Genomic DNA, 26706 nt, shown 5'->3' with positions numbered 1-26706 from the left:
TTATTTAATCTTTACTCTATTGGTCTGTTATTTAGATGAATTTTTATGTTACACATATTTATGTTGAAATGAATGACTGATATATATGATATGATGATTCCTTTGCCTATTTAAACATTAACAAAAACGAACAAAATATCACATCCTTAGAGTTAATTTTCCATGGTTATATTTGCACATATGGATATACATGAGACATAATAATTTAGTAAGCTCAACATAAATTGTACAGTATTAGAAATGTAGGAGATATCATAAGCAGTTGATTCCTTTCTGACTATGGTATGAAAAAATTTTGTTAGAAGTTAGACATTAGATTTGTAGAAGTCTAAAGCCATTAAATAGTCAGAAAGTGATTTTAATAGTTGTAATTTCTTCTGAACCAATTAAAATCAATAATATTCTGAAGAATGTTCAAAATTAACTGCTATGTTATGGACATTAGATTCTGCAATTATATGCATATTTTAGAATTTAGCAACCATTATAATGCTAAAACGACTATTCTTACCTTTCACAGTCAAATGGAATGGCATTGCTTGAAAGTCACATGTCACTAGAATAAAAGTACAGATTTTGTCACTAAAAGCATGTTTGACTTTTAATATCAATTCAAAAATTTACACACATTTTAGATGTTCACATAGTCATTACCATGTGCTGTTTTCCACACCACTGCAGTAAACGGGTCAGATAGATACATGAACTGCAAGTTATAAATTCTGGCATTAGGGATTATCCAAAACAACTGATGCAACAAAATAAAAGTAGCCACATATAGTTACTTTTGGAAAAGTAAATAATTAAAGAGGAACAGTAAACTGTTGCCTATTAGTTAAAATAGGGTAGTTAAACAGGTAGTGAAAAGACAAACAGTTGACAAAGCAGAAAGTATTGGTATAGTTTGTTGTAGAGTATTGGACTAACTAGCTGAATGAAACTTTAGTCTGATTAGGGTGATACAATCTGGATCCTTCCACAGTCACAGACCATGCCATAAACCACTCTGGAAATTTCAGAGATGTGTGATTTCTAAAATAAATATAAACTTATTTAATTTTAGAAATATTATTGAAATTATATAAAAAGTGCAAACATAGTAGTAGTAGTATGCTATTTTTTCTTGCAAACACATTTAAAATTACTATAATATGGATTAAGATATGTATACTTAGGCTTTTCATTTTAGGAATATAAAGAAATTTTATAAAGAGTTATCTTATTGAACTGAACTATTTTAGGGGGAGTTAGGCAAGTGGCTAAATAATAAAAGTAACTTTTGTAATATTTTAGTGTAAAATAATCAATAGTGTCATAAGTAAACTATAAGAAAGTCTGGAATCTCTCCCCCAAAAACATAATTTAAAATTCAGCAAAAAATTGCCCCAAATTAACCTCTGATGGATTGAGAATAAAGCATAATTTAAAATACAATACTTGACATATGAGGCTTTAAAAATTCCTAAGAATCCTTAATTTAGAATGTAAAACAAAACAACTTAAAATAGGTGTCTCATCTGTTTTTCCCTCTATTTTATTTTACTGAGGTCATATTTGATACATATATTCACTTATGCACCCAAAGTAACTTCCTCAGTTCACTCCTACCTGATAATATATTGCTAAAATTCCACTTCATCTGGAATTAAAAGAGAATAGAAAGGGAATTAAAAGGGAATAGACCCCTTTGATTTCCTCACTTTTCAGGAGTTTTACCTCTCTTAAAAAGTATGAAAATGTTAGAATTCACTCTGCTTGTCCTTTTTACTGCTTTCTCTCCTGACTGGCTCTGTATCAACATTATTTCAGATATACAGTTTGTAGATTATCGCCATATTTAATTCATTATTCACACGCCTCTGGTGCTGAGATTTTATTTTCAGTGTACTCCCTCTGCTTGTAACCCTTTTATAACATTTGAAGATCAGTCTTTCATTTGCTCTCCCAAGCTTTATGGCTAAAAAGATTTTTGACCATTTTCTTATCTCTGTTCTCAAGACCTTTAGGGACTGTCTCTAAAACCGGTTTTAGTTATTCATTACTTCAATTCCAATTTGTTTTCAATGTCTTATTATTGATCTCCATAGTCTTTTCTACGTCATAATGTTTTTGACTTCTCACTAATTTATGATTTATGCTTAGTTTAGGCTCCCTCTCCTATATTTTGAATGATATTGTTAACAATCCTTCATATATTTTAATTGGCCTATAAGTATTTTTTCTGCTTTTATTATCTGCCACTATTGTTTTCTTCTCTTTGGCCCTCCTCTCTTTAAATTTGATTGCTTCTCCATTTCCAAATATATTCACATTCTTCTCAAAACTATTTCTGCCTATAAAAGAAAACTGTAAAGTTTTCTTCTAAAACTTTAGCTCGTTTGAAAATTCCCTTGTCACATTAAAGAGTGAAACCAAAATAAGCCCTATATCCCATCAAGGAGTCAAAATATAGAAGATTGTTCTTATGTGACTATAGTATTTACACCAGTTGCTTAAATTGCAGTCTTCATAAGGTTAAGGTGAACATAAATCAATAGTGGTTGCAAATTGATCCAGTGTTTGTTTAGAGATGATGTCTGAATTTATTCTTTGGTTGATAAGAATATCTTTTTTTTTGCCAGTGTGGGGGTGTGTGTGTGTAAAAATAGGTAGCTAAAGCTCATTTAAAAAAGCTTTTAGAAAGTAAGAAGTATTGAATAATGGCTAGGGATAAAATTTAAAATTTGGCTTTGGTGAGTGTATATACAATTAAATAATAACATTTTGGGATCCCAGTCTTATTATTTATGATGTTTACTTCTTTAATTAAAATGCATATTCCTCAGCAAGGACATAATTCATCTTGAATTCCATAAGGTATTTCATTCATTTTTAGTACCAATAAAAAGTATCAACAATAACAGTGATTTAAACATGACAGAATTCTCGTTTAATCTCTGAAGTGAATTTTCACAATGTTTGGTGTGTTTTCAGTAGTTAAGATGGAAACAGCTAGAAGTTTTAAGGACCTACTGACTTACTTGTATATTTGAATAAACAGTTTTGGAAATTGAAATGTTCATGCCTTGACTACCTTGAGTCAGTCACCAGATTAATTGTCATAACATTAACTGCTTGTTAAAATGTACTTTTGAGAGATTACAGATATGTTTAAGAATTTAAAATACATAATTTCAGCAACATTTTGAACCATTTACTATATTCTTAATTGAATTATAAATTTTAAAAAATATTATAAAATCATTTTGTGGCATTTGAAGACTATGGTAGCATTCTGTGTTGCTTCTGGTTGAGGAGAGAAATTGGTTATTTGTTATTTCTTCATTATTTTCCTGATTTATGAAATAAGAATATCAGAAGGAAAATCTTTCAAAATGTAAACGTTTAGTTATTTGCATAAGCACAGCCGTTAAATGTTTATTTTATAGATTAAGTTGGAATTTCTTGCATAAAATAGTACATATGCATATGAACCAATACATGAATAGGTTACTATTTCTTTTCAGGTACTGCATGATATATTTATATATAGTCCTATATTTGCATAAAGTACATTTCACTGTTTTAGAATAAACTTATAAAATGTAATAGAATATGCTCTGGAGTTAGATTTTGTTATACTGACATAGGGTACTTTGGCTGTTGTGATTATTTACCTTGTAATTATGATTAAAATGTTGATGTAACTTTACATGTAATCTGTGCATAACATACTAATACAATTCAGCTATCAGCAATGTCACATGTGTTGAACACTCTGCATCTGTGGTAACCTGACATTCACCTCCAAGACATGTAACTAACCTTGGCACTGGACAAACATTAGCTCACAAAAGGCACTGTGCTGCCTATTCACTTTAGGGCACTATTTTGTTTCCATAGCAACAAATCAATGCAGAATCAGTTTTAGAGTGGTCCCTAGTATCATTCAGGAGAATTCACAATAAGTTTTCTTGTCCTCACAGCATTATTTTCACTTTATTTGAGGACTTCTAATCATTTTCATTTAAAATGTCGAATTAAGGCTATGTCTAAGAATAGGCGCTGAGGTTCTACACCTACAGCCATAGTTTGTATTCAGAGACCAGAAGTCATTTTGTAAGTTTGCCAGTGCTGCTGAGGAAACAATCCTGCTTGAATTGGAGAATACTCATAATAATTAACCCCGTGGCTTAGCTTTTTCTCTAATTTCTACAGAGCTGGGTTTATAATAAATTTTGTTCCAAATTTATTTCACCTGAGTCATTGGCTTGGCCTACTCCTCAATATTGAGGTACTTTGTTTCCATTATTTTTAAGTAATATGATAAACAAACAAACAACCCAAAATATAAAACTTTTAACAATCTATCAGAGACATATTCTAGTGTTTGGTTTCCCATAATTCCAATTATTACATGACTCTTTCAGAGTTGCTTTAATTCATTCTGTAGTGGTCTTTCATTGCCAGCCATCACTAACCTTCCATACCTTAGGTTGGTAGCTTTTTATTTGAGCATATTATTTTTCACTTATAACCATCAATTTCATCATATTCACCAGATATCAGTGTAGTTCTTTCCACATAAAATTCTATTAAAGTATTAAATTTGCTGTCACGTTTTTCTTTTAAGCATTCTGTGCTATGTTCTGTTCAGTGTCAGTGCCTTTAGTTCTGATTTTTCAATTTTGTCCCTCTCCTTTTCCTTGACTCGTTAGTCTGATCCAACCTCTTCTACCTCATCTGATGATTATCAATATGTTATGGAAGCTAAACTACAAGAAATGATCTCCATACGTAGGAAGGTAGTCCTACTGGACTTTACTTTCTATTGCTAAATAGAATTCATCTAAGTTTTTCTTTTCATTTGTAAAAATTATGTTACTTTTATTTATTGATAATCGACCATCTGTGCAGTTCAGTGCTTCAGGAGCTTAAGATTGGACAATGGCAGGTTTGTGTTCAAACCATGCACAGTCTGCATGTTACATTTGGCTGATTTCATTGCTCATAAATAACTCCGATGTTTTGCTGATGCTTGGATGTAACAGGCCTTTGTAGCTGACACATTTCAAGCAATGCTGTTCAGCTGCCTGTTTAAAAAAAGTTTATTTTTTGAAAACTACATTTGCGGTTGGTAGTAGCTTGCTTTACATTTTATTTCAGTTTATTTAGAGGAAAAGTGTTAACCATATCTTACATGTCAGGTGCATTCTTCATATTTCTTAACAGGCTGAAGAAAGACATGGAAACATTGAAGAACGTATGAGGCATCTAGAAGGTCAACTTGAAGAGAAAAATCAAGAACTTCAAAGAGTATGTATTTTAAGACCATCCCTCTCAAGCATCAGTTTATGGATTTATATTCTACATATAAGAACTGAATGTCTTTCTTGATTATAGGTTATATTTAAAATGATATGGATATGCCCTGTGCATTAAAAAAAGTTTCTGCCAATTTAATCAAAACAGACATAAAATTAAATCCAGTTTTAAAAGTAGAAAAAACAAACCCAAATATTTTAAGTGATTTTTATGTTAAATTTATTTATTTATTTTTTGAATGTAAGGCTAGGCAAAGAGAGAAAATGAATGAGGAGCACAACAAAAGATTATCCGATACTGTGGATAGACTTCTGACTGAATCCAATGAACGCTTACAGCTACACTTAAAGGAACGAATGGCTGCTCTAGAAGAGAAGGTAAAAGGACCAGTAGAATCACATAGTTATCAGCTATGTTCTTACGATCATGTTTGTTTTACACTCTGCTACAATCATTGCATTGTTCAGATGATCCATTTACTTTCCTTAATTTAAAAAAAGCCTGATATATTCTTAAAAGTGAACAAATAGTTTCTGTAAAAATATGTAAGATCAATTTTTAAATGAATAAAAAATGTTACATGGTATATAAATCTTACATATTAGCATGATCATATAAGACAAAGGTATTAAAACATGTTGCACTTTTGTGAGGAAAATATTTCATTTGTCTTTCATGTGGTATGCAAAAACGAAGAGTAAGACAAAAATTAGTATTTTGGAGTGTGTGGGGAGGCTTGCTTTGAACCATACAAATGTTTCAAGTAGCTGAATCTACTGCTAGTCTAAAAGCCAAAATGTGAGTGAGTTTATATCACCAATAGCACTAGTGTCAGTCCCACCACAGAGTTTAGAAATGCAAAACTTTCAGCTGCATTGTTTCCAAAAAAGTGTTTCTGTACAATCTACAACTTCATTCACAGTTAATATGTCCGATTAATAGTTGGTGACTACCTGACCAGCAAGAGCTAGTGAGCTGGTTGCCAATTCCAGAGTATAAAAAAAGGTAGGGACTAAAACCTAGGTGGAGAAATCATTTTGGAAATTTAGATGGAATGCCAATCGCTACCTAAGCTAGACATTTTCCCCTGCTCCATACAATAAACCAAAATAGGAAAAATGTTTCAATGAAATGTTAAAGTAGTTTGATTAATTTACCCATTAAGAAGTCATAAGGCATGCCTTCTTCCCATTCAGCACCAAATGCATGCGAATAACCACACTCGTGTTTTAATTTAACTCTATAAATGTGAAAAGAATACATTATTTTAAATCATGCTTTGTAATACTATAAGAAAAGCATAAAGCTTTTACAACAGTAATACTTTTATGGCAAGGATTTTTTTCAAATCTATGATGCAAGTTATTTCCACATCATGATATGTAACATTAGTTTTTTAAAAAGCTAATATTTTGTTTTTATTTATCTAATAATTTAAACATTATTAGAAATTGTTAATTATGTATTTGAAATAAAGATCCAGAAATTGAACTTTTAAAAAAATCTGATCTTACAATTTCTTCTTTCTTCGGGTAGTAAAAATGAGTTTATCTGAATTCTTCTCTATGATAGCTTTGGCTAATATTTTACTTTTTATTCACTTTTTCTCATTTGAAAAGTAACCTAATTATTTCAAATTTTAAAAAGACTGGGAAGAGGCAGTCAGAAATAGCTTAAAAGTTAATATTTATCTTATTTGTCAATCCAAGTGTTACAAAATGACATTTCCTATTTAAATTATGTATTTCTAAAAATGTTAAGGTGTCTTGTTTAAAGATTCCATTGAAACTTGGTTTCCATGGAAACAAAAAAATAGATGTACCAAGGAAGGAATCAAAGAAGATTCTTGAGTGATAAAAAATTAATCTACACATTTAATTATTTTCTGTTTTATTTATTATTTATCTTTTTTTTTTTTTTCTTTTCTGTAGAATGTCTTAATTCAAGAATCAGAAACTTTCAGAAAGAATCTGGAAGAATCTTTACATGACAAGGTATTATGGAAGCTTACATTTTGCCCAGTTTTCTATTTCACATTGGTGAATATTTTGTTATAAAATAAATTTGATAATAAATAATTTTAGGATGTTATCTTTTAAAAATATTTTAACTTTTATATTATACATACAGAAAAGTGTACATATATAGGGAGAGCTTGATGAATTTTTACAAACCAAACACACTGAAAATCAACATCCTGGAAGCCCCACTTAGCATATAATCACTACTCTTATCCTAAAGGATAATCACTAGCTTAACTTCTAACAGAAAAAAAATGGTTTTGACTTTTTTCATGCTTTATATAAATGGGATAAAAATGTATGCACTGATTTGTGTCTAGTTTGAGATATTATTTTAACAGAAATGTATTAAATACCTACTGTGCATAAAATTGTGCTGTTATATTTGCAAACATGAACTTAGTTCTAAAAGTCTAATTGAGAGAAAATTGAAAATTGAAAAGTCTAATTGAGGAGAGAAAACACAAAACAATGAGTTGTAGAGTCACAGATGCCAAGTGTCAAATGAATGAAAGATAGTAAGAACTACAGGTAGGATAGATCAATATACATCGCTGCTATAAAGAAGGCTTCAGAATGCTTTAAGATAGGACTGTTTTGCAAGGCTTTCAAATACAGTGCCTGTGCCATGATTGCAAGTACTTAGAGTGGGGAGGAGGTGAGTAGTGACTTTGATATCTTAAATAATAATGGACATAACAGTTTGGCTGGAATCAGTTATTCTTATTGTAGGATATGTGACAGACTAGGCAGATAAGGACCAGATTATAAAATGTTAAAAGCTGTAATTGCTAATGTGTTTTCCTCCTTCCTTAACATGTAAAATTCTTGTTAGCAATTTTGTCTTATTTCATTTTGTTCAGTATCAGTAAATGAAATAATATAAAAATCACTAACTTAAGAAGTGACTTATAGATGTATATTAAACAAAAGATGGAAGGAATGGAAACAGAGAAAGGAGGGAGAGAGGGAGTAATAGAAGGAAGGAAGGAAGGGAGGAAGAGAGGGAGGAAGGGAGGGAAGGAAGGAGGGAAGGGAAGGAGATCTGGCAACGGCATGTCATTTGGAAGGTATTGGAAAAGATGAGAGAATAAAGATAAGAAAGAACAATTGTACATTTAACTGAATTGAATACTACATATTATGATGTTAATTTAAAAAATAACTATTTAGTCCCACAGTCAGAATGTACACACCCTTAAACCCAGAAAATATAGGTGTATTAGAGCAATACAGTATGGTGCCTAGAAGATAGCATCTAATTCTTTCTAAAGTAGTTCAGAAAGTCTACAGTGAAGAAGATAACATTTCATCAGGCTCTTGAAGGCACATTTGATCTTAACAAATAAAGAATGGTAGGGAAGAAGATGATAACTATGCAATAGCACAGAGAAAACAAAGATGGTTGATTTGCTGAATCACCAGAAGTTTGCTGTGACTGGTTGTGTTTAAAGAACTAGGGTGTAAACGGATTGTGAATTTGGGACTTAATCCTGTTATGGAATGTTATGTTATCCAAAGCTCTGTATGCTTCTGGCAAGATCCCCAGAACCCACTCCCCAACCTCCTACCCAAGCCTGTAGCTCCAAAAGTCTGCCCAGGCAACCCGCAGTACTAATCATTCCATGCTTTGCATTCCTGTTCATGTCAATCATTAGAGGCAGCAAATCCCAGGTCATACCTCATTTCTGAATATCATTCCATACAGCTGAGCACATTTCCTCATCTAACCACATCTCCTATAACTCCTCAAATTTTCACTCGATTATATTTAACTCACAGTCCATTATTAGTAAATATCCTTCATATACTCAACCTCTTCTTTTCATGTTTCTCTTCATTATTTTGATCTCTAAAATTTGAAGTTCCTAGGACTGTCCTTGGATTTCTTCTCTATGTTCGGTCCCTGGTGAGTTCATGGATTTAAATACCATCTGTAAATTAAGAATTTGCAAATTTAGATCACCTACTATACTTCCTCTTCCCTGAGGGAGTACATACATTCAAGAGTCAACTCAGTATCTCTATTTGGACACATGGTCATCTCAGTCTTAACAAGTAATCCCCCAACCCCCCAAACACCACCACCACCTAACCTAATCACCACCAGCAGCAGTCTTGTCAGTAAATCACAACTTCTTTTTCTTAACTATGCAGGCTAAAAACTTTGGAGCTGTTCTTGGCCTCTTTCTTTATCACACACCCCATAGCCAGTCCAAGAGCAAATTCTCTTAATTCTATCTTCAAAATATAACCAATATCCTTGCCATTCTCTTTCTAACACTATTGTTGTCCAAGCCATAATTCTCTTGCCTGTTTTTGGAAGAACATAATAATTTTTTATCTTCTCTACTTCCTAATCCCATTCATCAGTCCATTTCACAGCCATCAGAATGATCAGGTCACTTCTCTGCTCAGAAATCCTCCAATCATTTCCTATCTCACTCAGAGTAAAAGTCAAACGCTTTAAAAGTAATTTGTAGGGCTTCCCTGGTGGCGCAGTGGTTGGGAGTCCACCTGCCGATGCAGGGGACGCGGGTTCGTGCCCCGGTCCAGGAAGATCCCACATGCCGCGGAGCGGCTGGGCCCGTGAGCCATGGCCGCTGAGCCTGCGCATCCGGAGCCTGTGCTCCGCAACGGGAGAGGCCACAACAGTGAGAGGCCCGCGTACGGCAAAAAATAAATAAATAAATAAATAAAATAAAATGATACATCTAGCAGAGGAATGTGTGGGAAAGAGATTGAAGGTAGCAATACATCGTGGAAGCTGGTAAAATAATTCAGGAAAAAGGTAAAAACATGTGTAATGGTGGTAGAAAGAATTTTAAAAAGCAGATAAGAGAAACATTGCAAAGGCCACATTGACAAAAAATTGTGGTGAGAAAAGAAGTATGAGTCCAGTAAAATGTCCAGCATTGGCCACATGAAGGGGGAAAAATAACAGCAATAGAAAATCTGGAAGGACACATTTATAATGTTATAAAATTTATAATTACAACAACAAAATTAAGTCCTTACATGAATATTTAATTAAGGGCTATAAGATCACCCTCATCTTCATAAATTTGCAGACTGAAACTGTTAATGCCAATCTGAGAAAATTATCAGATGCATAAATTATTGTACCAATATCGAGCTAATAATTTTAACTCATATCAAGTAATAATTTTTTTCTCATCCTTTTAATTTAATCTTCCTTGTCTTTCACCCATGTGTCCTTCGACCATTATAGGATGGTTGAAATCCTTTACTTACTGTAGAAATAAGACCTTTTCTTTATTTTTTAAACTGCTATACTTTCTACTCAGATTTTGAAGTGATGTATACATAGCTGGTCATGACCTTAGTTTTCCCATATATTTAGAAAAACTTAGCATTAGTGAATGTTAGGGAATGTAGATAAAATTTTATTGATTTCTGCTGTCATATTTTCATTTCAAGGAGAAAATCAGGCATTTTTTGCTGTCATGTCTAACAATATGTAATAAAAATATGTTAATCATTTTTTCCATTTTTAAAAAGTCATTAAGCTTGGTTGTTTGGCTTATCATAGTTGAGTGTTGGTACTATTGTCATATGCATATCATCTGAGTAACGCCTCTTTGACTTTTAGGAAAGATTAGCAGAAGAAATTGAAAAGCTGAGATCTGAACTTGACCAGTTGAAAATGAGAACTGGCTCTTTAATTGAACCCACAATATCAAGGTAACATTAAATAAAAAGCTTTTTCACCAATAATCATTATGAATTTCCTTATGGTTTCATATCTCCTCAAGTAAAATAAATAAGTACCTCCTATTTCTCAGCAGGCATTGCCCTATTTTGATCCCTTACTGATTTACAGTTTCTACACTCAAAAATAATTCTCTAATTCAGTAATTCTTCCCTTAAATATTCAATAAAAATATAAATTATTACCTTTTGTATTCTGTATTAAATATATAGAGCTATGTCTTCTTATATATTATAAATTATAAATGAAGAAGTGGAACCATATATAGAGAGATTACATCTCTTTCCAGGAAGAGTCATTTTCTCTACATGCAGAAATGTTTTCAATGTTTAATTTTGCTGAAGAAACATCATTGGTATGATCACTTAGTATCTGACTATTTTGTTAAACTAATTACAATAAAAAGGGAAGGAGAAATTAAATGTGTTTAAAAAAAAACTTCAAGTAAACTTGTTTGTACTCATCTACTTTGACTCAATACCTAATCTTAAAAAAAAAAAAAGCAAAGAGATCCTTGTTTACTCTCTAGATAGGCAGATCAAGCTCAATAATTCATGTATAATTTTCCTTTGTGCTTAGAGCCTTTTATTTAAAGTTGATAAAAAAACCATAGAGGGATTCACCCATTTGAGCATTTATTTGATAGACAACACAGTATCAGCTATTTGAAACTTTTGACCACCACAGACTTCTAAAAGTCCATTTTTCTTGGTCTTATGCTTATCCTAAGAAAGTTAGCTCTACAGAGGTTGGATATTTTGTCTGTTTTGAGTACCATAATCTCAGCACCTAAAAAAAGAAACCTTGTATATAGTATACTCTCAATAGATATTGTTGAATAAATGAATATCTAGTAAAGCATTTTTTGGACATTCAGGTGAAAAATCCAAATTAAAAAAAATCCTAAGGGTGCTTACATTCTCTTCAATGTGAGTATTAATAAGGACAAAATTCAGTATTTTGAATTCAGTTTAGTATAAGAAACACAGTTCTGCAGGCATAAATACACCCAAGGAACTTTTAAATAGGTAGGTCTTTAATTTTGAAAATAATGTTTATTTTTCTAATGTTTTATTATGGTTTATATATCTGAGGCTATTAATTCAGTGATATACATGGTGATGATGATGATGACGGTAAAGGAGAAAGAAAGAGCTGATAAAATACCAACAGAGTAAATACATAGAACTAGCATTATTCAGTCAACAAATGAAACATATTTTAATAAGACCAAATGGCCATTTCATCGTCTTTTTGACCTTCAGTCTCAGAAATACAGAGTTCTAGAAGTGTTGTCTAAAAGTTCATCACCTTAGTGAGTCATCTTAGCAGCCTAGCAATGTGACATTAATCCACAATGAAGGATCATCAGGGAAACTTGGGAACTACATACAGAGCAACTATTCTTTGATACAATGGATTGTAATAGAAACGCTAGACCAAAAATAAGAAAATTGACATTCCTAGGTCTTAAACATACAATAACTAGCAGTTTGATTTTGGAAAACCCATTTTTCCTTAATAAGTTCAAATATATATATATATATATGTATATTTACATAACTATATAAAATAATTTTTTATAAAATATATATGTATATTTACATGAATTATATAAAAATATTTTTTATAAAATAATATTTTATGACTATCTCACAAGATTACTTTGCAGATAAATGAGACAAGTGAGAAAAGTGTTTTGTAAACAGTAAATCAACTCAGAAATATAAAGTATTATAGGAATTATTAAGATAGCTAATTTATAATGAGATAACTGAATATTTATTAAAGAGCAATTATTTCTTGAACATTCATATTTCTGAGTGCACATAATTGAAAAAAAACAATAAAGAAGACAGAAAGTGCATGAGAACTTCATCTACTAGTTTTTGATCTTACAGGTGGGGAGGTAAGAAGAGTTGAGCTAAAGTGAGTATCAGTGACTAATATCCTCTACTAGAATCTGAAATGAAAGTAAAATGAGTTCCAGAGTGGCCGAGAAAGCCTGATTTGGCTCAACTCAGGGGAAAGGGTAGGATCTGGATAATTGGAAAGGACAATGAAGGACATCCCAGGAAGCAGAGAAATGGGTAACAGCTTTTCTCTAAGAAAATTCGTGCTTGATTTATCTATTGAAGCTCCTTTGTGAGATTATATTCAAGAGTCACAGGAAATTCAGGAGGGAAAACTACCTGTTCCTTGTTTAAAGGAACCAGTGACTGTATTGTAACTTATATCTGCAAGTGCCTCTCAAAATATTGTACACCAAGAATAATTTTAAAACTGAGATATATGGATATACTGCCTCTGACAGATCACAGAGTTGAATAAAAAGAGAGAGGTGAGGGGTAACTGCTTTAGATGAAGTATAAGCAATGGCTCTTCTACAATTGTTGTTGGTTCAGGTCTTTGTTCTCTCAAGATCAATTAAGTACTTTCTACTTGTGAGCCTGTGACATTGGAGATACAGTGGTGATGGTAGTGAAGAATACATGTTCCAGATGGAAAATGCAGGAATATGAATTTGAGGACTGTTATAATAGAGGGAATGCCAGGAGCTGGAATAGTATATGAGGATGGGACTTTTAAGCTGAGACCTTAAGAATAGTAACCACATAAATGTTTGAAGAGACGATTTCAGGCAGAAAGAATAGCATGTTCAAAGGCTCGAAGCAAAAGAAAGTATAAGTTTGAGGAAAATGACAGACAGCACAGCTAGACGAAGAGAGAAGGCAGAGAGTAACTAGCAGTGAAGCTGGAAAGTAGGAGGGGCCCAGATAGAGGACCTTGTAAGACACTGAAGAGTTTTGAGCAGGGCTTTGATGGGACCAGATCTGTGTTTTGTTTCATGTTTTTATAAATGACTTGGAGTTGAGAGATAAAACAACAAGAAAAAAAAAACAAAACAAGAAAACAGTACTCCTAGTATGAGGTGTTAAAATTTTAGAAATTCTACTCTGATACCCACAGAGTCATTACCCTAAGCAGCCACAGACTAAAGGTCGCTAGGATGTTCTGACCTAGACAGTTAGGACTGTATTATAATCAGTTGCATCCATTCATTGTCTTACCAGATATTTATTAAGTTCTTATTGTATTCTAGGAATACCTCCTTGAGCATACGATAGTGACTAAAATCTGAACTTTTCCTTCATGAAACTTATCCCCTCTGCTATAAATAAAGACTGAGAGTTGTGCCATTTAATGACTATGGCCTGGTTGGTTAGTTTTTAATATATGACTAATTCATAATAAAGCCATTTTGCTTGATTAAGTCTCAAGTTCACTTCTATAAAAACAATAGCTGTCATCTATTTGGGGGATGATTCTTTAGTTCATTTGCTTTAATGTCCAATTTGGCAAAACAAAGACATGCATCAGTTAGGTCAGTGTCTTGTACTTTTTCAAAAACCCAGACCTCACCTAACCTTTTATAATCTTGCCGAATATTTGGGGATGTTTGTCTTTGTTCACAAAGAGAGCTAAGAGTGAAAGCATAGTAGATCAGCAGGAGCCCCAGGTTCAAGAGAAAACATGGCTTTAAGCATATTTCCTAATGATGATGGATCATTTTATAGGACAGCATGTTGCATTTGTAATTATCATCATCATCGTAGCAGTAAACTGAATTTGCTGTAAATCTCTATATAAATAATATATTTGGAGAAACCTTTAGTGCACTTTGATTACAGTGTACTTTATTATCATGTTTTTTGAAAACCAGTCTGACAATATTTTCCAGTTAGAATTTTCCAACTGTTTCGTCTCTAAGCAGATTTCAGAATTAAATGTGCTTATTAAAAGATTTTTCTTAATCTTTTTGGAACAATGTCTTATCAAAAGCTGAAAAACTCTTCTGGTGAAATATCCTATTTTATTAAAAAGATAAGATTATTAACCTTGGGCCAATCTGATTTTAAGTATTTTGTTGATTTTCTAAATTGAAAAATAAAACATTGGAAAATAGATAATTTTGTGACCCAAAAGTTTACACATTTTTCTCTTAGCTTAATGAGGAATATTTAAAACAAATACAGTGATAAATAGCATGTACTGGGATATCCACTAAATAGCTCAAACTAAGAGTTGTCGGAATGTAAGCCAATGGATTTTGGTTGTCAATCTTAACATGTTCCATTGGACTACTGCTTTTGAAAATAATGATTAATAAACAGAAAGGTTTTTTAATATTCTAAAAAGAGAAAATGAACTTGACCTTCAGAATGAAACTGAGGTTTCTGACATAAGCCTCCGAAGAGACCTCTGAGAGTTACAACACTTCAACACTTATTTTCTTCCTTGAAGTTTTTTTTTTTCTTCCTTTGAGGATTTGTGCTTTACTGCCAATTAAGCAGTGGATACTGATTTGCTGGTAAAGTTCAAGTTTTGAGATTGAGCATATTTTATGTTTTCCTTGTTTCCAGAACTCATCTAGACACCTCAGCTGAGCTGCGGTATTCTGTTGGATCCCTAGTGGACAGCCAGTCTGATTACAGAACAACTAAAGTAATAAGAAGACCAAGGAGAGGCCGCATGGGTGTGAGGAGAGATGAGCCAAAGGTTAAACTTTTTATTTCAAGTCTTTGATGGTTTAAGTAAATGCACTCTTCCACTTTGGATAGTATTTTAATACTGAGAGAATTCATTGTTATTAATTTCAGGTGTGATATATAACATATTTTTAAAACTATAACTAACGTTTAACCCCTACTACGTACCAAAAGTTGAACCAAGTATGTCCCAAGTATTTATCCACATAACATTGTAAATTGAGTACTATTTTGTACTAATTTAAGATGTGAAAATATTGAAGCTGAGAAATTTTAAGTGTTCAGACTTACGCAGCCATTAAAGTGATAGAGTCAAAACTTGAGCCTGTATTCGTGTGATTTCAAATTCCATACTTTTATCTATTATGCCATATTGCCAAACAAATGGGCTTTTAGTTTGCTTGGGCATTTAAGCAATGGCACTCATATTGTTAATTAAAATTACATATTTTAATAATAATTACTGTTTTAATAACACTTTGAAGAAAATGTACACAGACTGTTGAAAGTGTTTATAGAAAACTGTTCATTATAAGCTGCAGTGCCAGTCTTTCATTCAGTCAATAACTTAAAATCTGTAGGCTGTATATGTTGAGTAAGTATATAGTTGCATTTTATAGAGAAGTAATATATAGTTCCTGTGTGCCCTAAGTATAGTTTGTTTTCCTCAACCTCTTTTATGTGTCCAAAATACTATATAACCTACTTGTCCTTATTTATACAAGGCTCTTGACATCCTTTGATATTTTAGCTGGCAACTACATGTCATGTATAAGTTAGTCCCTTGTAGTAGGCATTCAATATCTAATGAATGGATAAATAAATAAATGAACAAATGAAGAATAAATAAATCCATCTCAGTTCTTTTCTCAGTTTTATGTGGTAAATAAATTAGTGCTACTTGGTACCAAAACAATTTGTAACACAAGTACTTACTCAGGTCCTCAAATCTGAAGTAACTACTCAGGGCAGTATCTTGTGGTCCCCCCAAAAGTCATTTTACATCATCACAAAAATGAAAAACAATTTTTTTTAAAGCAGAAAATCTAGGACTGCTCTCTTACTTTCAACCATCTCCTACCTTCAGACCACAGCTTGAAAAGCACTGGTCTGTTGGTTACTCAAGACTTTTGTTCACATGGAGGATTTATTATATTCATTTTAAAAACATAGTCATGTAAATTATTGTAGTATGCCTTGGGTTTAAAAAAATCAGTGAGGCATTTAAGTGACCAGAGCACTGGAGACGAAATTAAACCTCTGCACAATATTTTTATTAATACTTTCTTAGAATGTTGGAGAGAGAATTCTTGTGTAATTTATTGAGTGGTAATATTCGTACCCTCAGCCTAATTAGTATAAGAGATGAAAATGCTGAAGTACAAGTGAATAGAGATTGTTATATTTGAAAACAAGTTAAAATGTTGCAAACATAGATGCTTTAAAGTAATTGCTGCCTTGAATTGGGGTTGAACTAAAAATCATGCAGAAGTTTATCATTTTTATTCCTATTAAAATATTGATATTTATGCTGAAAATTAGTACCTACCATTATTTAAGTACCAAGGAACTATTTTATTGAAATGATAAATTAAAATATTAATAGTCAGTTCTACCTTTGTCAAGTAAGCTATAAAAGCATGTATGTTTTCAGTTTTTATTTTCAGAATAATGAGCAGCATGATAAATACTGTAATTGTTCCTTTACCATCTAGGTGAAATCTCTTGGGGATCATGAATGGAATAGAACTCAACAAATTGGAGTGCTAAGCAGCCACCCTTTTGAAAGTGACACAGAAATGTCTGACATTGATGATGATGATAGAGAAACGATTTTTAGCTCAATGGATCTTCTCTCTCCAAGTGGTCATTCTGATGCCCAGACCCTAGCCATGATGCTTCAGGAACAATTGGATGCTATCAACAAAGAAATCAGGTGAGTTCAATGATTTTTGATGGTCTCAAGTGATTAGAAGACCTTGATCCTAAAAATGTGATCAACAGATCAGAAACATTGGCATCACCAATAAAGCTTATTAGAACTGCAGTATCTCAGACCTCGTTTCACACCTACTGAATAAGAATATGCATTTTCACAAATTCCCGGAATAAAATTAGGACAGCTTTTGTAAGAAACATATATGAAAAATATACAGATTAATGATGATATTAGAGCAATATAAAAGAATTAGGTAAAGGTGAAATCTTTGATGAGTTTTCCAAATAAACTGAAAATCTGGGTAGCATTGGATTTTTTGTTTGATTAAACTTCAATCTATCTCTTACTCAACTAGTTCCTCAAAGTTTTACTCTCCCTTACAATTAATAGAATACCTAGAGTTTAAAACTACAATTTTTTGTATAGCAGAACCATATTGCCTCTCACCAGAAGGTTTTTCTGGAATCATTTACCACCAATCATTTGAAAGTACAAAATTTCTTTTTCTTTTTTGAAGAGGAGACAGTTTTTCCATTGGAATGTGTTTGAACATTAATAATGTACTGTGTTACTTGATTAAACCTTCCTTTCGGATTCTGATCTTTGGGTGAAGTTAAAATGCACCATGAATTCACTTTGTTATACAGCAGAAACTAACACAACATTGTAAAGCAATTATACTCCAATAAAGATGTTAAAAAAACATGCACCATGAAAATAAACTTCAAAGTAACAGAATTCATATTCTTTGTGTAAGTGAAAAATTAAAATTAAGAGTAAATTTGCCTCAGTATTTGTATTGATTTATTTTTTAGAGAAGTTTAAATCCACAGCAAAATCAAGGGAAAAGTACAATGGTTTCCCATATACCCCCAGCCCCACACATGCATAGCCTCCCCCATTATCAACATCCTTAACCAGAGTGGTACATTTGTTACAACTGATGAACTTACATTGACACATCATATTATTCAAATGCATAGTTTACATTGTGGTTCACTCTTAGTTGTTTGGAAAATGTATAATAATGTGTATCCATCATTATGATATCATACAGACATAGTATTTTCACTGTCCCCAAAATTCGCTGTGCTCTGCCTATTCATCCCTCTCCCCGACCCAACCCCCAGAAAACACTGATCTTTTTACTGTCTCCATAGTTGCCTTTTCCAGAGTGTCATATATTTGGAATCATACAATATGTAGCCTCTTCAGATTGGTTTATTTCATTTAGTCACATGCATTTATTGTTCCTCCATGTCTTTTCATGGCTTGATAGCTCATTGCATTTTAGCAATGAATATTGTTCCACTGTATATATGTACCAGTTTATCCATTCACCTACTGAAGGATATCTTCGTTGATTCCAAGTTTGGACAATTATGGATAAAGTTCTAAACATCTGTGTGCAGGGTTTTGTGTGGACATAAGCTTTGAAATCCTTTGGGTAAATATGAAGGAACACAGTTACTGGCTTATACGGTAAAAGTATGTTATGTTTCGTAAGAAACTGCCAAACTTTTCCAAAGTAAATACGTAAAAAGAAAACTTTGCAGTGATCATAACCTTGAAGTTAACAGTTATATCATAGGAAATCACAATAAGCCATTTGTAGTTAAGAGGAAAATATCTCAGGAGAGGTGGTTTCTAACTCCATTTTTCAAACAAACTATACTGGTACCCAGTTTTATTATATCAATATGCAAAATGTGTGTAGATTCAACTTAAATAGGATCTTGAAGCAACCCAGCTAAAGTTCTTTATTCTTTGTGTCTTTGTAATAAATAACGTATGCATATTCTTGAAGCTTCTCCCTATTTAAAGAAAGAGTAATAGTGTTTTGTCTTCTCAAAAGCATTATAGCAACAGTATTTTTTTTAAAAATTTTCACTATCTGTCTCTCATATCTACATTATTAAATTGCTTGGTGCTTATGTAAAGGCAACTTGGCTGAGTCAGGGTTTTATTTGGCCAAATTATAATTATGAATGACCATTTATTGAGAATTCTATCAGTTATACTTTTTCATTGGATAGGAGGTAAGACTCAATGACTTTGTTGAGATTTGGGTTTCTAAAAGTCTCATATATTCGTTCCTGAGTACAAATGTAAGATTAGGATTAGTGACAGAAATTAACTAGGCACTCAAGGTTTTAAAAGAGTTTTAACAGGTGGTAGTATAGAAATGGGGTCAAAATGAAAGTTGGGAGGAATTATGTATCATTTGAAAAGAAAGATTTTCTAATTGTCAGCCAGGAAATCTCTGGAATTTATTGAAAGTTATATTGCCTAGGGAAAAAAGAAAATATTAGATTTGATATAAAATGTTCACAAAGGTATTTATTTATTTATTTAGTGAATTCCGATTAACATTATAACAGCACAAAATGTATCAAAAATAAACTGTATCTTTCAGACTAATTCAGGAAGAGAAAGAATCTACAGAGTTACGTGCTGAAGAAATTGAGAATAGAGTGGCTAGTGTGAGTCTGGAAGGCCTGAATTTAGCAAGGGTCCACCCAGGTACCTCCATCACTGCCTCGGTTACAGCTTCTTCGCTGGCCAGTTCATCTCCCCCCAGTGGACACTCAACACCAAAGCTCACCCCTCGAAGTCCTGCCAGGGAAATGGATCGGATGGGAGTCATGACACTGGTATGATGTGTCCAGAGAACCTTTGCTTCCATTAGAATTACTGATGCATTAGCTGAAATCTATTCTAGTCTAAAGACTTTCTGTGTGTTTTATTTTTTTTCTCAACAAACCTATGTGGTAGATACAAATATTAATCCCACTATGAAGTGAGGAAACGAAGCCTACACAGGTGTAACTTTCCCAAGGTCACATAATAAGTAAATGGGAGAGCAGAAATCTAAATATCACATCAGAAATCTGAATGACTTAAACTATTAAATTCGTTTTTACTGATGATACCTTGATGATTGAGACTGGGTGGGTTTTTTGTTTTGTTTTGTTTTGTTTTGTTTTTGCGGTACACGGGACTCTCACTGTTGTGGCCTCTCCCGTTGAGGAGCACAGGCTCCGGACGCGCAGGCTCAGTGGCCATGGCTCACGGACCTAGCCGCTTCACGGCATGTGGGATCTTCCCGGACCGGGGCACGAACCCGTGTCCTCTGAATCGGCAGGCGGACTCTCAACCACTGCGCCACCAGGGAAGCCCTGGTTGGATTATTTTTAACACAATAAGTTTCAAAAATTATTTATTATAATCACTTCAATACACCAACATAGAATGTTATAATTTTATAATATACATAATATAATTTTAAAAGAAGAGCCATCAACAATAGCAGCAATTACCCAATTGAGTTTTATAATTCATGTCAACATTTTCACCCTTCTTTATTCTTTAATTCTTTATTTCATGTATCTTCTTTTGGGATTAAAAGCTGGAAACCTAAATCAGGAAGTACCCTTAACATAAGAGGGAAAAAAATCAAAGTACTCCTTGCTAAAAATAATGTTAGGTGGAATGACTACTGAATGTCATGATGTTTAGTCACTTGATTCTCGTGATGACATTTGAAAATGTTATTATCTCGAGCGAAAGTAACTGAAATGTTGAGAGTATGGGTAAATTGTCCTTGTTCAACACAGCTTGTAAAGAGGGGCTGGATTTTTTTTCAGATTTGCTAACTCAAAAGCATATACTGTTCTTTTTTATTTTTCCTGTGATTACCTGGGAACATGTTGAAATGACAACAATAATGAAGATTTAAATATTCTGAACTCTTTATGGAGGTAAAATTCTATGTTTTGTATAATGAATATTAAAACTATGTTATTAAAACAATAAAATTCCAATTAAAAATAAAAGTTTGGGGTTTCCCCGGTGGCGCAGTGGTTGAGAGTCCGCCTGCCGATGCAGGGAACACGGGTTCATGCCCCGGTCCGGGAAGATCCCACATGCCGTGGAGCAGCTAGGCCCGTGAGCCATGGCCGCTGAGCCTGTGTGTCTGGAGCCTGTGCTCCGCAACGGGAGTACCGCAAAAAAAAAAAAATTAAAATAAAATAAATAAATAAAGTTTGGGGATAGAGATTAAGTAAAATGCAAATAGGTCAAATTATAGTTTGTATATTGCAAAAATCTAGCACAAATGTAACAAATGGAGGAGAAATTAATAACACAACAGAAGAATATTAAGTGTATATAGTGTTTCTGGTCAGAAGGCTGTGAAACTTCTATAAAAAGTGTCACAATGCCTGCATCTCTCTGTGTATATGGGTGTGTATAATATCTGAACCAAGAAGTTTAACTCAATTTCTAAGTGGTATCTTTAAATAACTATGTTGCAATAATGTGTATTGTGGCCAAAAAAAAAAAACCTGTAAAGATTATTTTCATTAGAATTAATTTATATAAATGCACACATATGTGCATATGTATGTGTGTATGTATATATATGATACTCTCACCCCAAGGGGAAAACTACCTTATAAGTAAATAAGTTTTAAAATTTTATCTTCATAGAATTTCTATTATGTCTGTCAGTTTAGATATCTTTTTCTTTAACTTTGCGACTGAGAATTGATACAGAAAACTGTTTATATGGTGAGGCAATATTTCCCATATCCAAACCCTTTACAATTATGGAACTTGCAAGTAAATCTGTATAAATGAGAAATGATGAAAAAAAAATTTTTGAAAGGAAATACTTACCTCCTTAGGCCATTGAGTTTACTATTCTTTGCTTATTTCCGGACTTGATATTAAAGATATTTTAAAGTAGATAGCACAGACAATGGCAAGTCCAAACAAAGACCAGCTAATCAAAGCTGATCCCAGCTAGATACAGCACAAACTTTTAGCCAATGTACTAAGATAAACTAACCCAATATACTGATCTACATTATGATCTGCTTATTTTAGAAATCTAGGAACCGTCCATCTGATTTTATTAACTAAAAATGATATTGTCTCTGGCTTAGTTTATCCATATGTAATTGATGACCTATTTATTATCAAAGCTACGGTAAGAATATTGGCCCACAGAGCATAATTTAGTCGGCATTCAAATTAAGAAAACTTTGGTTATTTCTGTATTGCTATTATTTCCTTACATTTTTGCAACCTAGTATTTTGCCCTTTTAAATATTTTCATTATATATTAGCATTATAACCCTTGACAGTGTTCTTATTTTTATAATAATAAAATAATATATTCATAGCCATTTAGACATAATGTTTATGTATGTATGAATAGGATGCCACTGCTTTCATGCATTTTCTTGAGCAGTTAGTTATAAATAAATCAGTGGTAAATCAGCATTATTATACTATAATTAGAGTACTTAAAAGATATTTAGAGGGACTTCCCTGGTGGTGCAGTGGTTAAGACTCCACGCTCCCAATGCAGGGGGCCCCGGGTTCGATCCCTGCTCAGGGAACTAGATCCCACATGCATGCCGCAGCTAAGAGTTCACATGCCACAACTAGGGAGCCCACCTCCCGCAACTAAGGAGACTGCCTGCCGCAACTAAGAGACAGGGTGCAACCAAATAAATAAATAAATAAATAAGAGACACTTAGTTAAAAAAAAAAAACAGATATTTAGAGCATTTCCTGAGGGTAAAAAAAAATATTTTAAATGTTTAATATCTGACTCAGAAAAACAAAAAATAAAACCCAGAAAGTCTTTATCACCTAACAAAACTTTGTCGTCAAATTCATTATTGTTATAGTGAAAGACAGGAAGGTTTTCTTTTACCTGTAGAAAATATTGGAGAAAAAATAATTTTGTTGCATATAATTCATGTTTGAATATTTAGAGCAAAATTTGAAATTTTAGGGACAGAGATTGGAAAGACATTGTATTCATTCATATTGTATATGTTTATATGTTTTGCAAACATTATTATTTGTCCTGATAATAAAGCCTATTTGTATTTACTTTTACCTCACCACAAATCCATAGGCATAACTAACATGTTAGCGATATCTAATTTGAATATTGAATGAGGTAAATCAACCCATTTTTCAATAGCAACAAAAATGTAAAGTATAATGGAATAGTTTAGTAAAATGTTTTACTTACATAAGAAAAATTAACAAATATTAAGTGAATAAGTTTTATCTAGGATCATAAATAAATAACTATTTTTTAAAAATTCTATAAAAGAGCACTGACAAGAAAACAGCAGCCCCAGAAATATGATATACTGAGGCCAGAGCTTTTGGTATTTGGAGATGGAGAGTTTGTTAGGACGCCAGGAAGTTTGAGATCACGTAGGAACAGCATATCCACCCTGAGAAGGTCCAAAGCCCTGTGTAGATGAGACAAAAGGGAGTGTTTATAAACTACATATATGTGCATTGGATCTTCATTTACACATAGTCTTCTTCACTCCCATCTATATTTTCTCTGGAGGATATAGTCTCATATTTACTTCTGACTAGCTCACTCCATATGTGCTTCATATTCCCTAAGGTCCATGTCTCATGTCTCATGTTTTACGTATATACACATGATCCCATCATGAAGACCTGTCCCCTGCAACATGCCATCTAGGAAGTTTCCTCTCTAAAATAGGTCCCTGGAGGAATGCTTTTATAATGGTTAAAAGACATTTATTTTGAAAAGAATGGAATGAAAACAAAAAAAAGGTAGTTAAATTATAGATACTATTTAACTTGTGACATGGTCAAATGGTAATCATTAATCGGTTCTGTTTTATGTCTCTTTTATTACTGCCAATCACAGCCAAGTGATCTAAGGAAACATCGGAGAAAGGTACTGTACATTTCTTTGATCTGATTACTAACTGAACATTGTTTTTTCTGAGATTTAAAATTATATTTCTTCTAACTGAAGCATTTTATAAAAAATATTAAAAGTATTTAAGTGTTTTTGAATTGTTTAAATATGATCATAAGAGCAAATGTCTCAAAATAAAATTGTTTATGCTTTCTAGGGTAATGATTAGACTGTGGGGACTAAAATATCCCGATTTCCCACAGAATTTTTAGATCTCTCTTGGTAGAATTAGATAGTTTACTATCGATATCTAGAACAACAATGATGCTTGTTTTAAAATATAGGTTTTACCATTATTCAGATATATAAGACCAACAAATCAAGAAACAATTGCCAATAAGTGATAGCTTCTTGCTTCTACTTCCCAAGAGCAAGGGACCTGCTTCACTATGCCAGGTCAATGGGAAGCACCAGGTCAGCAGTCAGAAAGAGTGAGAGGAAAGCATGGGAAGGAATGTTTATTGTGGTTTTTGTAGGAATGGAAAGGCAGGGTAAGCAGGTTTAAGATTGGCTAGTTTGAACAATTTCAGTGGGCTGTAGGGTCTAGGGGCTCTCTCTAGTTGTCAGATACCTGGCCAGGGATGACTAAGACAGAGGAATAGTGCCTCCTGGAATGTAAGAGCCAGATAGAGAAGAGGATCTGAGGTACTGATGAAGATGATTTGTTTGCATATGGAAGACACACTCCAGGAACATAGTTACCTATCTCTAGGAATTAGCTAGCCCTGGGATGGGCATTCTCAGCATGGTCTCAGATACTAGAGCATCACAAATACAGAAAATATAAAAATAGAATTAATATACTACTTTACTGCTTGGAATGAAGTCCAGAGAATAAATATTGGGTATAGGAAACAAAATGCACTACAGTTCTGATTCACAAAATGACAACTTGTTAGATGACTGAGAACGGCAGAGCTCAGACTCACAGGATATCAGATAGGACAAATTTCAAAGGTTCAACCTACTATCCAGTACATCAATCTATTTTCAGCATCTCCAAGATGTGGTAGTCAGCCTACGCCCAAATAATTCTGGAACCAGGGAACTTTTTTTAAATTAAGGGAATCAATACTGTGCTTACATGGCCTTAGATTGATTGAATTTCTTTTTATTTTCCATTGTCTATCTTCTTTTAGCATCTTCTCCTGGACACTACCAGTTAGTTCTCAGCTGTCAAATTTACCATGCATAATGTTATTACTATTTTTCTTTGACCTCTTCCACCACTTAAAAGGATTATACTGGGAATAAAGGAAGAAATCTGAGCAGATGATGTAAAAGAATTTCAGTGTGTATAAGGAAAAAAAAGATCATAAAGGAAGGTCCCATGCAGAAGTATAGCCTCAGGGAATTCAGGGAGTAAAGAGATGATTGGTAAGAAAGGTAGGTCATAAGAAAGAAAACCACAAGTTAAAATTTGTTATATATATATATATATATATATATATCAGGGTAAGGAGTTATATGCATGATTTAATTTGTACATCAAAAGGACAAATTAAACTAAGTATTATCAGTTCTATTTTATTGATGAGGAAATTTAGTCTTAGAGTAGATAAGTAATTAGCACATGTCATTCAACAAATAAGAGAAACCAAGATTCAAATCCATCTCTGATTATGAAGCTTTTCTCCTCCACTTTGTTTATATAGTGTGAGCTCTAAGTGTTATTCAGAGAAATGGTTTGTGTATGATGTTTTTAAGAGCTGATATTTTGGTAAAGTTGGCCTAGTTTGACCCGCCATGTGGAGAGAGGAGGGCATTTTATGAGTGTGTTTCAGGAAAACATCTGAAACAGAAGTAATCAGGCTTCACAGAAACAATTGTGGAAAACAATCATGGTTAGATAATGGAATTGTGAAAACTTAAGTACGTATTAGGAAGAGTTTAGAAATATGCTTTATGAGTTTAGATGAGATGTGAGTTTAGAAAGGGTTTTCCATAGTGTTGACATCATGCTGAAAGCAGTTCCTGAAAACAGTTCTTCTGGTGGCACTGTGCTCGTTGAAATGGAGAGAGGAGATCTTATTAAGATGACTGCCTAAGCTGTTAAAAGTTACCTAGGCTTAAATGACAAGAGCCCAGACAAACAATTTCATTACGTTTCTCCAACACATAACGTCTTTATCATATATAACACACTTATGCATAATAGCTTAATGTAGAAACTAGCAAGACATGGTATAGACAAAAGATGAGAACACAGCTTTAAACATTTCGTTATAGCCATATTGAGAAATTTCTTCGTCAGAACTTCTAGAACCATATATCTTTTAGCTATGCTTTCTACAATCTGTCTCTCTCTCTCTCTCTCTCTCTCTCTGTCTCTGTCTCTGTCTCTCTCTCTCTCTCTCTCTATATATATATATATGTTTTAATGC

General features: G+C 32.9%; 1 protein-coding gene across 1 annotated transcript in view; it reads left to right on the top strand.

Annotated features, from left to right (window-relative positions):
• Positions 1–26706, top strand: part of PPFIA2 (PTPRF interacting protein alpha 2) — a 333651-nt gene that overhangs the window by 229669 nt on the left and 77276 nt on the right. The window contains exons 9-16 of the mRNA XM_060025306.1: positions 5212–5295; positions 5550–5681; positions 7236–7298; positions 10939–11030; positions 15483–15618; positions 17324–17544; positions 19964–20201; positions 24269–24298. Of these exons, the coding sequence (XP_059881289.1) occupies positions 5212–5295; positions 5550–5681; positions 7236–7298; positions 10939–11030; positions 15483–15618; positions 17324–17544; positions 19964–20201; positions 24269–24298 (996 nt within the window). The remainder of the gene's footprint in view (positions 1–5211; positions 5296–5549; positions 5682–7235; positions 7299–10938; positions 11031–15482; positions 15619–17323; positions 17545–19963; positions 20202–24268; positions 24299–26706) is intronic.

Source organism: Delphinus delphis, chromosome 11, assembly GCF_949987515.2.
Source record: "Delphinus delphis chromosome 11, mDelDel1.2, whole genome shotgun sequence".
Lineage (NCBI taxonomy): Eukaryota > Metazoa > Chordata > Mammalia > Artiodactyla > Delphinidae > Delphinus > Delphinus delphis.
This window is presented reverse-complemented; position numbering and strand designations above follow the sequence as displayed.